This window comes from Cryptomeria japonica, chromosome 1 (assembly GCF_030272615.1).
Source record: "Cryptomeria japonica chromosome 1, Sugi_1.0, whole genome shotgun sequence".
NCBI classification, from domain to species: domain Eukaryota; kingdom Viridiplantae; phylum Streptophyta; class Pinopsida; order Cupressales; family Cupressaceae; genus Cryptomeria; species Cryptomeria japonica.
Genome location: NC_081405.1, coordinates 123,581,396 through 123,596,096, shown reverse-complemented (window position 1 = coordinate 123,596,096; position 14,701 = coordinate 123,581,396). Strand labels below are relative to the sequence as shown.

The 14,701-nt window shown below is 35.7% G+C and overlaps 1 protein-coding gene across 2 annotated transcripts in view; it reads right to left on the bottom strand.

The window, feature by feature from the left end:
• Positions 1 to 1,360: 1,360 nt before the first annotated feature.
• LOC131026681 (mitochondrial dicarboxylate/tricarboxylate transporter DTC) overlaps positions 1,361 to 14,701 on the bottom strand; it is a 34,329-nt gene continuing 20,988 nt past the window's right edge. For both annotated transcript variants that reach the window (XM_057956607.2, XM_057956608.2), the window contains exons 4-6: positions 8,698 to 9,059; positions 2,208 to 2,422; positions 1,361 to 2,090 (exon numbers count right to left, since the gene is read on the bottom strand). In XM_057956607.2, coding sequence (XP_057812590.1) covers positions 2,034 to 2,090; positions 2,208 to 2,422; positions 8,698 to 9,059 — 634 coding nt within the window. In that variant the 3' untranslated portion in view covers positions 1,361 to 2,033. The remainder of the gene's footprint in view (positions 2,091 to 2,207; positions 2,423 to 8,697; positions 9,060 to 14,701) is intronic.

The window sequence follows — 14,701 nt, the reverse complement described above, 5'->3', positions numbered from 1 at the left end:
AATGCTTCTTATCACTGTACGTTGTACCTATCAGCATAAATATCCATGTTTTGAACCATCTAAAATTATTAATTTGATTTTTTCTTTACTTTATAAATTACAGAAATAACACAGAATATTAAAAAATATTTTGGCATTACCCATAATCAAGACCCTTTAACTGAATACACAAGGCGAGCAAATAAACATTACTTCCAGTCTACTTCTATTTGTTTTGTGACCTGATAGGTCATATCAAAAGTTTAAATGCTGCACAATTATCTCCAAAGGGACGCCCATTGATCACAATAAATCCAAGCAAACTATATCCTTGCACAATCCCCAAAAATGCTGATAATTTTGCAAACTATTCAATTTGCATCATAGTTTCTTCAATTTTAATTTTTTCTCTTTTGATCTTTGTCTTCATTATCCGCTTCAGTTGTTTAGATTTGACAGTCTCTTCCATCAACAATCATTGGTAACTTCTACAGGTCCCTTGGGGTTTGTAACTAGGGCTCTACAACTAAAAAGCCCAAACGTTTTTTACCACTTGAGTTCGTCCCATTTCACAATGAAGCTGAATTTTATTATTATAAATTCATGTAAAGAAATAAATTGAACTCTTTGCCCTTAAAAATCCCTCCTTGCAGCATAAACGAAGTCATTCATTATCATATATTATTATGCTAGAATACTCTAACAGGGCCAATTTATACAAGGAGATACCCATCATATATTTATACAACCATATATATATTTTTTTCAAATTAAACATGCCAAACAATATAAATTTGTGGAAAAAATTAACGTCATTACATTATCCAATTATTGAGGCATATAATGCCTACTTCCATGTTGCAAATGCAATTAGTTACGCAGGATCCACCATGTACCTGTTCATTTTACTTCTCAAAATCTGATCTTTAATTTCTCTTCACAAACTACATATTTATTTACTTCCAAAATGTGTTTATTAACATACTTCGCTAATGCCATAATTTTCCAATTGAGTTGCCTTTAGATATACAATTGCTTATTTATTTTGAAGTGCAACAGGTAACTTGATGAGATGTCAAGAATTGGATTCTACCATTTCAAGAGTAAACTCACTATAATGTGGTTGACGCTCTTCATCAGGAAACACAATTTTCAAATTTTGTATCTTCAGTTTTAACTAAAAGCAGAAATTGGCAATCCAAGTATCAAAAACTGTGATTTTACATGTATTGCAATTTTACTTCAATTACGGTAATGTCATTGGTCCTTGAAATAAGTTAATGATCTCCTGTTTCTGGTTATACAGATTTCACAATTAATTTCAATAAGAAAATAGTAACAATTTAATGAATCCAAAGTTATTAGCCAGATAACAAAGCAATGAAAGATGACACCGGATCACATAGCATTGAGTTGATTTTTTACTTATCTTTTTTACATAGTTCCAACTTAAATTTGATTTAATATTTCTCAACTTCTTATGCTTCCTACTTGACAGCAATAAAAACATTGTCATTCAAATGTGCCTTAGAAAGAGGCACAAGAAATTCGTGCATAAGTAACATTCTACGAAATTGAAAAGAATCGTGGATTCACTTACATACTTTGGCCTCATCATGACGATTGACAATTTGAACAACTAAAATATGAAGTTAATCATTTGTTTAAAACCAGCAGACCCCAGTTTGGCATCATTTGTCTGAATCGATAATTTATTCAAAATTTTCTTTTCCAAGGTATGTGTTTGCCAGCAAATGATGAAACCATGGTTTCGTCTTTTGGACCAAGTCCTTCGCAAGCACGTCACTGGAAAATGTTTTATTCAAACTAACGTCAAAAAGCTGGTTACCTTTGATAAGTTAACTCTGTGGCAAAGAAGCTGCATTTGCAAACTAAGATCAAGGGCCATATACTAGAAACTAAAAAATGAGGCTCTCCATGTGAACCAAAAAGGCAATGCTAATGACAGGGAATGGAGAAAGAATTCAATCAGGTATAACTGTTCCCTATTATTGGAGACAAAACTGAGCTAATGTTCTCAAGCAAATACAACTTTAAATTCCAATTGATTTTTCAAACTTCTGAATTTGGTTCAAGAATATCCATGTCATCTGTAACCATTTTGCATAAAAATTGATTAGTAAAATTTATGAATCAATGTAAAAAATAACAAAAAATTTAGAAATGCAATAGACAAAATGGTTTACTAAGTTATCCAATTGCCTTACCATGACATGGGGAGCAATTCGAACGCAGTAAACAGGAAACCCTGTATAGAATTTGAGTGGCCCCCCATCCTTGAATGTTTTAACAAAACAGTCCATAGAGCCTGAATATTGATATTTTCCATTGGCATCAGGTTGCATTTTCTGAATCTGAGTCTTCACGTAATCAAAAGGCAGACTACATGCAGCTGCAAAAAAGCCAGAAACAGCACTGGCACCTGCATTACACAAATCAAGGCCGTTTTTAGCTAAAACTTATTTCAAACCATTTAGCACTCACTGCCAGAATCAACTATGTAGCATATCTTCTAACACCACCAAAACAATGCAGATGGAATGGGGAAACACAATATTGACAAGTGTAATGCACCATGGAAAGATAAACCAAGCACGTAAAAAATATTCAAAATTAAATACTCATCCATAGATTGCAAACTTGCTGAGTACTCATGAGTGACATGAGTAAATTTCTACTCCAAGTAACTTGTCCTTAAACTCACCACGTTTCTGGACTGAGTTTTATGGTGCGTTTACAGAGCAACTTGGGGCAAGTACTTGGCATCTCTGTAGGAGAAACTCGTGCATGCCAAAAAAATTCCGAGTTTTTGCCAAGTTTTTGAATGTAAGTTATTTTTTTTTTTGTTGCCAAGTCCAAGTCAATTTAGGTCTGCCATGTTTTCCCAGAGTCCAAGTGTGGGAACTGACTTCCTCACAACTAAATGCTCTTATTTAATGTAGCACTGCTGGTATGTTTATTATTATTATTTGTGATATGATTTTGTACAACACTTGCTGAAGGCTCTACTAATGGCATAACACAAGCTTAGCAGGGGTCACCGTCAGGGAAACCCTGTGGTTAGGCATGCTCAAACCAGAATAGTACATTAACTACATGTAATGAGTTGAACTCATGAGAGAAGGGTTCTTGTGAGATATGGACCAAAAGATCAACTCAAAACTACACAGCGGAAACAAAAAAAGCATATCATATAAGTTGATGCACTGCAGAAACACCACATGTGACATTTTTATCAGTATTTAGTCACATTACATATTCACTCTCATGATAGATGGATTCTTGTCATATGTGGCCTAAAAAATTGACTCAAAACTATACAGCTGAACCACAAAAAACCATATAATGTAAGTTGATTCTGTGCATTAACACCACCTTTGTCTTTTTTATTGTTATTATTATTTGGTCACATTACATGATCCCCTTGTTGAGTTTGTATTTTCCATATAGATAATGATTTTTACTCCCTCTATCATTGTGTTCGGCATTTTCATTTTGCAGTCAGGTCTTATTTTGCTCCTCTTAAAAGGTTTGCAAATTTGCCATCAGAGCACTTCCTTTGTGCAGGGCCTGTAGCATTGACTTCAACTACTCAACTTCCACCTTCAAGTTGTCCCTTTCATCTTGTATTCCAATAAGTTCTATTTCTAACTATGGATGATACTTTGTCCAACAAAATGATGCTTAAGTTCCCCCGACCTTCCTACTAACTCGCATCCCTCAAATTTTACAAAAAACCACTTCATAGTCTATTAAAATCAAAATTGGCAGGTAACATAGTTTTTCATTGACTGCACATGTTGGTATGCGTCTCCAATGTACTTTCATGACCACTCAATTGGCAAAGCCCTAGTCAAATGATCTCCAAGACACCTATAATCCTTATGGATACAGTAACACACACAAAAGAAAGTATCCACTGCTCGCATTTCTATCACCTTAAGTCAAACTTGCCATTAGTGTGCATAGACCAGAGTTACAAGTTTCACTGAGTACTCAACAAATCTACCAGTTGCAGATCTGAGCAAGCAAGAACAAAGAGCTGCCAGACCAAATCCCCTACTTTGGCAAGTTGTCTGACAGACTCACAATTTGTTATGCTCCCGAATTCCCCTTTGGCTCGTCTCAATTTGGGACTTACCCTGAATTGGTTAGTTTGTTGTATTTAACATTGATTCCGACAATAGTGCATAGAAAAACATATGTTTCCTTACTAAACTCTCTATTTAAGTATTTATCATTGTTTTTTTCAAATTGCCAAGTCATTTTGTCCACTCCGAGCCAAAAATTAACTTGTCAAATCTGTTTTGGGAAATTTCAGAGTCTGAGTCTGGCATTTATGGCATAGACAAGTACAAAATGAATAAACATCTCCATAAAGCACAACTCCCAAAGAGATGTAGAACATTCTGACTTTATCATGCTACTATCAATTTTAAAAAGGTTGAATCAAACCTGTCAAATCCATTTAGCAACTTCCCAGTTATGTGCTTGTTCAAAGAAGAAATGAAAGAACTTCCCAAAGAACAATTTTCAAAGAGATGTTTGACATTCTTGCTTCACACAGTAATGTATTGTCATATAGAATTGCTCAAGCAATTTCTCAAGTTGAACACAACAAACTACATAAATAAATTTCAATTGTGTTTCCACAACCTCTTCAATCAAAAGCTCAAGCCTCTATCAAACTCTTACCATGACATATCTCAAGAAATTGGCAGGTTAAAATTTAAAATTCAACTTAGAGAATTGGCATATTAATAAAATACACAAATTCATAAAATAAACTTAATAACATGAATATTAGTGATAAAAACATATAAAATGAATTTAATTCTCGAATGGCTATGAAAGTTGTTGATAAATTGTTCAAATTCATGGCAAGGTTAAAAAATGAAAATAAAATGCTTTTTCACCAGCTGGAGAGCTTTTGAAGAGTTTTCCACCAAAACTTCAGAAGAATTTAATGCAGGAGCATTTCAGGGTTTGTGCTATCCTGCACACCCAAAAAACATTTTCTCTTACAGTTTTGGTTTTGTCTGATTTTGCTTGAATGTTGCAGGTCCTTTTTTGTGCAATTTTTTTATTCATCCATGTGAGGTCTCCTTTCTGATGTGGTCTTTACCCATTCCTGGACAATTTCACTTATCCAATTTGCAATACTTTGATTAGCGGTGGACAGAGAAATAATAATTCAGTCTTCCTTATGACTGGGCACTGCAAGGTTCTATTTTGGGGCCCACATGAGAATCCACCTGTACTGGGCAGATAACCTTAATTCTGCAGGGGGCCGCGACTATGACCTCATTAGTTCTACTAGTATTCCATGGCATATGTTTCCCTTTGGATTTTGAATTGCATTTCCTCTGTTCAGCTGGAGCCACAGTGGCTGATTCAGCTTTAATATGGACAAAAATTACGGCTAATTAAACTAATTGAGGTGTTCATAATGTTTCGGCTGAGTCTACGTGGGAGGTTGTGGATTTTCCTTTTCTACTGGTGGAGCCTTATTGACAGGCATTTCTTATTCACCTTCCTTCTATTTACCTATTTTCTGATTGCCTGACTTTTGGCTGACAATTTTTTAGTGAAGAACGCAGTGTTATTCCCCCGCTGAACTGGAATCGCTTGCCCATTTTCTTGCTGAATGTTGAATGACTCTTTATGGATAGAAAACATCTATTTTCTTGTTGGCTTCTCTATACAGTGATAGTTTTTCCATATATGTGAGCAGACACTTTGTTGGTTGATATAGATAGATACACAGATAGAACAGGGAACAAGAACAAAAGAGAAACCATGGAGATGCAAAAAAACCTGTTATTGTAAGCATAAATGTTATTGGAGCTCTAAAATCTGCAAATCTTGTTTCATGAATCTTGTAATGTTTTTGTGGCTTAGACAGTAAACCAATTACAGAATAGTTGACATTTGAATAATTAAATATGGAGCTGATGTTGTCCCATGAATTCTTTGTTGCTGTTATCAATTGATTGAATGTGTGTGCAGTGTGACTATGAGATCAACCATCTTTCACTAGGCGCTTGAACATTGATTGCACTAGTGTTGGAAATAGACCACACCTGGACTGACAATGGGCTGGCCATCAAGAGGCTAGTAGCTCAGTCATAGAGCACTCCAACAGCAAATGAAAGGTCATAGGTTCCAGTCCTAGCTGGTCCATCTGAGCTGTAGCACAACAACTAGAACTTAGCAAGTTTATGGGTTAGCAACTTCTCTAAGGCATTTTGAGATTTGAGTTGGCAAGTACCCCTTCAAGTTTTTAAACTGTGACCCATGGCATGACATTCATGAAAATGATCTCTATGTATGTCATCCCTATTGTCCCATCAATAGCATCATGTCAAAATAATTCCACTTAATGTGGTATGTCAATTTTCAAATATATCACTCATCACTTATAGCCATAAATGCATTGATGTTCCTCAAAGAATTGGTTATAGACAAATAACAAACCTATTTACACAGATCTGGGACTCTAGCATATGTTGGATATGAAGAGTGCAATTTTGCTCCCATCGGTTCAAGTGCCTTGATGCTACTGAGGATGAATCGCCAAGGTTGTATCAGTCTCAGGCATTAACTAAAACTAAAAGAAATACTTTAGTAGGCACGTCATCATTGTGATCTAATGATCAGGGCAATTATTTTTCCTCGCTAGATACAGCTATTACATTTGAATCCATACCCTGTTGGAGATACATTTCTCTTTATATTTGTTTGAGAAGCTTCCTCCCTTTGTGAAGAAAAGTAGCATTTCTAATGCATGGACATTAATAAATTATGACTTCAATTTCAATTTCATTTTTATCAATCCATGTGGAAATGATTTAACCCTCATGTTGATGACCTGCAAGCAATGAACAAGATCCTAGTTCATGCTTTTTTCTTTCACCATCAAATAAAGGGGCACTGAAGCCGGCATAATTTGTTCTGGTATCCATGCAGTTGCACCCACCAATTTCTAGATGTTTTATCATTCAGAATAAAAATACTGTCTCTATAAATCCTTTCATCTCAAAAGCACAAAAAATAACAATATAAACTCAAGCTAAGCAGAAAACAAAGATTGGGTATGTCTAGACAGATAATAGTTAGAAACTGCTAGCAAAACAACCAACTCAAAATCTTATGAGTTCGCAAGCTATAGCAATTCCTTTAGCCTGAACAAACATAATTATATATCCATGATGCAATATCAACAATCCTATAACTCTATAAGCTCCACTTTTCAAAGTTGAAAAGCTGATTGTACATCAAGAGAACCATAACATTTTTTCTACTTCAACCCTCAAATGATACTCTTCACAACAATTCAGAAAATTGATGCATGCAGGTTGGAAGATACCCAGTCAACCAGTATACCAGTTTACCGAACAGGCTACATTTATTTTCCAATTTATGCAGCAACTTCCTCATTTAAGCAACACAAAGCAATTTTCCCCTAAATTAAAGACAGGAATCAGTTAGCACCTCACTGTGAGACAGTGAAACTAAGATTTTTTGTGCTGCCATGGTTGAAAGTATTTTGTTCCTATTCTAGTATGTTGATATATTATCATCTTAGAAAGCATGCAGCTAAATAGAATTACTGCTGCCACTGTGAATCAGTATATTCTCTCTTTTAAAAAAGAACAATTACATAAGGTTGTAACTGCATGTTAGTAAGCCACTTCTATATATGAAAGTAAATATTCTTAAATGCGTTTCCCAAGCTAGGGTTTCTTTTGTAAATAGAGCTACACATATACACCCACTTAATAAGCACATTCTATACTTTACTCAGGGCTCAAAAGATATCATATCCTCCTGTCTTCTCCATGTTTATGCCAATAACAGAGGCATATTGATCTTCTAATAATTATAGATTCAAAATATCAAACTCCTATATTATTTCCTAAAAATACTTCTCACCAACTCTGCATTAATAATACACTTTGTACATATAAATATGCTTTCACCCAATCATTATTTTGCCGCATTCCAGTATTACTTCCTTTAGGTAGAGTTCACTAATCAGAGCTAATACTACACATAGTACATACAAATATGCTTCCATCCAATCATTAGTTTGTTGCATTCCTCTGCATTAATAATACACTGTACGTATAAATATGCTTCCATTCAATCATTATTTTGCCGCATTCCAGTATTATTTCCTTTAAGTAGAGTTCACTAATCGGAGCTAATACTACACTTTGTACATACAAATATGCTTCCATCCAATCATTAGTTTGTTGCATTCCAGCATTGTTACCTATAACTAGAGTTCGCTACTCAGAGCCAAGGCTACACAATGTTCATACAACTATGCCTCTATGTTCTATCCAACTGTTTCTCCATTACGACTCCTGTAATTTTTCCTATAACTAGAGCTTGCAAACTTGGAGCTAATACTGCACAATGAACATCAAAATATGTTTCTATCCAATCAGTTTTTTGCTGCATTCTTATTATTTTGCAATGATACAAAAAGTGAGATACTGCACACTGAGTTACATTTGACAAACAGTTATTTTGGAGTTTAAGTTGTTATTACACCCCAATTGACCAATTGAGCAACAAGCCCTTCAAACAGATACTATATCCTGTGTACTGAGTAATAAACATATGAAACATCGACCCTTAACTAGCCAATCAAAACAGAGCACAAAAAAGACTTCAAATATGTCTTACCAACCACAGTTGCGCCTTCGGACAAGCCAAGTGTGTCTTTGCAGAACTCAACACTCTGATCATAAGAAGCAAGCATTCCCATATTCAGGGCCATTGCTCTAACCACAGTTGGACCTGCTCCTTTCCAAAGGGCTAGAACCCCTTCATCAGATACAATACGATAAAGTGCATGGAATGCATTTTTGTAATGCCGACGCTGGGCCTCTGGCAAAGTTGCATCTGCTTGCATGCGAATAAGAGCCAAATCTGCAGGACTTCCAAAACATGCTCCAATGGCTCCTGCTGTTAATCCACATAAGGCCTTCTGATAAAGTGGTAGTGGTTTCCCATCATTGGCAGCAGTTGCTTTGTTTGTCAATATCCTTCAAAAGCAAGCCAATGATTAACACAAAGAAAAGTTATACTACAAGAAAATAATCAATAATAACATATGTTTTATCACCATAGGATAATGAAACTAACATTGAGACATCATGTCTAAAATCATGGGGTCAGAAGATAGTTTCTTTTTAACTTGGCAATTTGTACTTAAACAATGCCATGCAACATTTCTCATCACTGCTAATCTGTTAAACTTGATAGTCCAAAAAACCAACTTGCGCACATTTCTGAACCTACTAACACCTCGCTAAAGCACAAAGAGAACCAAACTTTAGCTAGCCAAATGAATATGTGTTCATTATGATCCCAACTTTCCAACCTATGTGCATATAGGTTTTGTAAATGAATAGAATCAAAAAATAGATTAACATTACAAACATAGCTTCCATTTCTCAGGAGGCTGCCATTCAGAGTCTTCAAGAAACTGATAGCTTACTTCTAGTTTACCTAACATTAAAGCTTGTTTAGGAAAATCTTCAGGGTTAAAATGCTCAATAAACTACCTACTTGCTCCACCTTGGAGTCGCAATGCAGGTCCTCATTATTAGAACCATAGTAAAAAAAGTCTTTCTTGGGATTGACTCGGCAAACCAAAAGATGAGTTTTTCATTTATTGCAAAATAAAAAATTATGAATATTTCGTGTAAATATTTTTTTTAAACACCATTTTTTAAGGTCATGCCAAATAAATGACCTACTTCTCCATCCAGTGCAGCCCAAAACAAATTTTATCTTTAAGACCAGAGTGGGGGCTGGGGTGACTACAGTCCAAGGGTTTTGCAGAGCAGTAACCCTAGTGTATTTCATGATACAAGGTGAGGTCAAATATTAGAGGCCCCAACACCAGGACAAATTAAGCCCTTTGAGGCCACATGGCCCCTATGAGTATGCCATTTTTCATAATTTTATCAGTTTTTCCTAAACTCCAAACCCTTCAAAAAATGCACTGTCAAGGCCATTAAGCACTAGCTGAATTAGAATGAAATGGATATTCACCAAAAGACTGAATGCACTTGAGTATGCCCTAATCAATCCAATGTTTGGTTACTTCAGCAAAATCAAAAACTGCTATGTAAAAATGAGTTTTTCATGGAAAATTCAAAAAAAAAAAACTATTTACAGGTATATTGTAAAATTGAATGAAAAAACTGCAGGTCATTTGCGGTTAAATTGGCCTAAGGAATTGTGTCATCAATCATAGAGAAAAACTGGCAACCTTTGGAATCATGCCAGCAATCAAAGAAAAAATTTGCAATAATACATGGTTATGCATCCCCGGGATTTTTTGCCATCTACCCTCACTGGGAATGTACGGACAGCTCGGGGACATTTCCCAGCTGTCCCCAAAAATCGAAACTTCACCAGAAATGTTTCCAGGATGGCAGAACGGTATGGTGATGGCCAGCCATCCCCAAATTTCCAATGTACCTTTTCATTAAAAAAAGGCCCAAGTTAATAAAAAAACAATTTTAAATGCTTCTTGTGGCCCCCACGCCCCTCTAAACCCTAACATAACAAAAATAACACTCCATATGTAGCATTTTACTTCATTTTTACATGAAAAAAATTTATAGCCAAGTCAGAATGATAGAGCGGCAGGGTTTGAAAGTGCTGTTGGAAAAACCAGCATTGGTTAGCAACAAAGGTGAGGAGTGAGGTAGCAACCAGCAAGAGAAGAGAAAGCGGTATGTTAATCTTTCATTTGTTCTTCTTTTTCAACGTTTAAAAGATGAAATGTATGATTTATTTTTATTTTTTCAGTTTTCAAATTCCATACCAAAACAAAACATGAGCAGTAGCGAAAGTTGTGGGCACTGGACATGATGAGAGGGGAAAAAAATGAAACCAACTTGGGGATTCATCAAGGTGTGGGAATGGTATAGGTGAAGGGGGGACAGCTTCAAAAAAGTCCATTTGAATGCCCTTCCAAAGTTCTAAAAGGTTATGCATAAGGCCCCTTTAATTCTTAAAAACCTCTTCTTCAATTAGTGACAGCCCTGGAAAAAAATAAAAAATAAAAATTTAGGGGCTACTAGATTGCGCTTGTCACAATTGTAAAGATCATTTTAGAGGGAGCTACACAAGAGTGTATTCTCATCTGTTGGGTATTACAGCCAAAGGGGTGAAGATTTGTGAAGAGATAAAAGAGAACAAGAGAGTAGAGTGTTATAGATTGCATATGGAGGCAAAATCAAAGTCATATGCCAACACAATCTGCACAATCAGCTATGCTTATGCCCTCTATATTTAGCAGTACTACTACTGATGTTCATGTTTCCACAGGAGGGAAGAGGAAGACTATTTCTAGTGAGCAGCTAGGTACAGTTGCGAGTTTGTTTAATGTGCATGCATTAGATGTGGCAGAGTCCTCCATTGCAAAAATAATCTATGCCCATGCCATCCCATTCCATGTAGCATGTTCTCCTTACTCCAAACAAATGTTCAAAAATGTAACCTCTATTGGCCCCTCATTCACCCCTCGCTAGAGAAGATAAACTATGCACTACACTCCTTGACAAAGAATAGTCCAAATTGAGTGTGGCGGAGAACATGAGACAATGCTCAATTAGGACAGGTTGCTCCATTGTCATGGATGGGTGGACCAATATTAGACATTAGCCATTTATCAACAACAGTCACATGTTCAGCTGGCTCATATTTTCTTAGAGCTACTGATTGTTCTAGAAAGCACAAGGATGCAAGATTCCAATTCCATATTTTAAGAGATGCCATAGAGCCTTCATGATTTGTAGATTGGGAAAATATAGGATGCAACTACAAGAAAAATGCGTGCTGCAATTAGGAGATACTTTTGGTTGCCAAGTGCCCCTCTAAGAATGCTTAGAACCTTTTGGAAACAAGCTATGAGAATGATAGAAAATAGTACTCAAGGGTGTGTTCCCTAAATACCCAGACAATAGTCTTGCAAGAGAAGATAACACACAACTCAGGTCATAAAGAAGTGGCTTATTACAGACCTCTTTCAAAAAGCAATTTTGCAAGTGGGAATATAAAATAATGTACAAATCATAACTGATGGTGTTGCAGATGAATATCTTGGCATTTTATAAGCACCTTGTGTGACACATTGCATAAACTTATTGCTTAAGGATTTGTCAAGTGGAATTCTTTGAATTTGTGCGAGTGAGAATATAAAATGCAGGATAAATAAGAGGGGTTGACAGACGAAAAAATATCTTATTATTTTATGCACACCTTGTGCAATACAATGAATGAACTTGTTGCTTAGAAATTGTAAGGTAGGTTTCTTTAGATGAATGATAAAGTTACCTATATGCAAGAAATTTATAAATTTATTGTGAGAAGCATTTTTCTTCTTTATTTACTCATACTGACTGCCTCCTAAAGGTGAAGCAATTGCCAAGCAAGAGGGTGGTGCCAGTCAAGTGAGAGCAATGAAAGAGCCATCCTAATGCCAGCAACATGCATGTGGTGAGATTGTTGATCTCATTAATGTCATTGCAGTTGCCTTATTTTGGAAGTAGGAAAATGATCATATGTTTCTGGCCCATTTTCACAGGCATTCATCTTTTTTCATTGGAGATCTGTTGTGAAAACTTCAACCAGGCAAGTAAGAGGGTATATGGCTCATTTGAGGGTTGGAGCAACTTCATTTGACTGACAAAGAAAGAATTTCTGGGCCTGTAGCAAGAAGCATGAAGGATGTCCCACCGTCCTCATGTTTTTGTATTCTTGCTTTTCCCAAGGCGATTGCATACAAAACCATGATTAGATGAATCACGTTTCTCAAAGATGGTAGATCCATATACATAGATGCTATCCCAAAAATAAATTATGCTCAAATCAAGGAGAGCAATCTATATATTACAGCAGCGTATAATTTTTATGCTTCAGATGCTGCACATAGTCAGAGATGCCTTAGCTATACCCTTTTGAAAACAATACTTAAAAAGGCACTTCTGCAATAAAACATTTATTTTTGTGCCCTTTCAAAAGCATGCAACAAAATCTATTTTATTGGTTCATTAAATGGTCAAATTTAAATTGCCGTACAAAAATTGTTACTGTTCAAGAATTCTTTAAAATTTACTCTTAAATTAACATATACATATTTCACTTCGTAAGTATCCAATGCATTTGCATGTGAACAAAATCAGAGCAAGTATGCATCCATCCATTAGGTTAAATGCAACAAGCTAGGAAGCAAAAGGGCAGAGAACCTTGTATACGTTCACTCTCCTCCATTTCAGGCCCAAAAAGAGATACTTGATAAGACCTGTCTCCTACCTCTCCAATAATCCTCAGATTATGTTCTTTGGGGATCTTGTTCCCCCTACTTGGCAATTTGTATTGGTTTCTTGACCATGTGCTAGCGGTCTGCAGTCATATCATAGTTTTGTTTTTGTTACTTCCCCTTTGGGCCTCTCTACAATTTTCTCTTCCTAGAACTTTCTATAACATACTGTTGTGCCTTTGAATCCCATTGACCTTCTTTGGGTTACCTGTAGACATTAATATAATTTATTTCTTTCTTTCTTTCTCCACCTTATATTCGGAGCCTCTCCTGATTCCCCATCAGGTTCTCAAAGGATGCTGAACTATGATGACTCAATGGATGACAGAAATGATGAAGAGGACAATGACAAAGAAGCAATGACATGTCAATAACACTGTATGAAATCTGAGAGAAAAACTCAATTGAAGAAGGGAGATTCAAATGGTTTCGGTTGTGGATCCTCCACCATATTGAAAAGCAGCTCCAAACAGGTGATAATTTTTTAGCAGTGTGCCTTTGACCTGTCTAAAAAATGTTTTCTATGCTATGACAAGCCTGTGGGCAGCTTTCTACCCTGCATTTTTATTTTCCTTGCCTTTATTTAAATATTTTTCTCTGTATTTTAAAGGTGACTTTGGTCTAAGCCAATTTTCTGACCATAAAAAACTTGCAGCTCAGCTGAAACTGGACCTCGCAACTATTGTCAAGGGCAAGGAGCCATTCAAGTTCAAGACATGAACACACTTTCTTTGCATCTGGAAAGTTCAAGGACATAATAACTTAAATAGAGGCAGAAAACGGTAGAAAATAAATTTCTACAAGGATCCTATAAAGAGGGTACTTCCTTTCCAGCTAGAAATTATGTTATTTGTATGATTTCTGTCTACTGCCAGTTGATAATTTTATATTATAGATCATAAGCATCGCAATACACTAAGTTTTAATCCCTGCATAGTTGGTTTCAAGAATACACCAGACATTCTATTATCTGGAGTATCATTATTTTTCTATGTTCCATTGCATTTCCATTACAGGTGCACCAGTCCAGTAGGCCATTTTTGGGGATGGCAGTGTATACATACATATAATTCAGATATATAAGCTTTAACCTTTCTCAAATATTACATTTCATAGAAACATAAAATATCAGGCTACAAAAGTACATAGTATATTTATAGTGAATAGTTAAGAAGACAAAAGAATGTGTACTTGGTAGCTACAGTGGTCCCTGGCTTTAGCAGAATAAATAGAAGCATTGAAAAAACGATGCACCAGATCTGTTACTCTTTAGAACCAAACAACTGAAGAATGCTACAACCTTATTCTCCATTTTTTTGAAACAACTGACTCTTTTTTGAAGAGAAC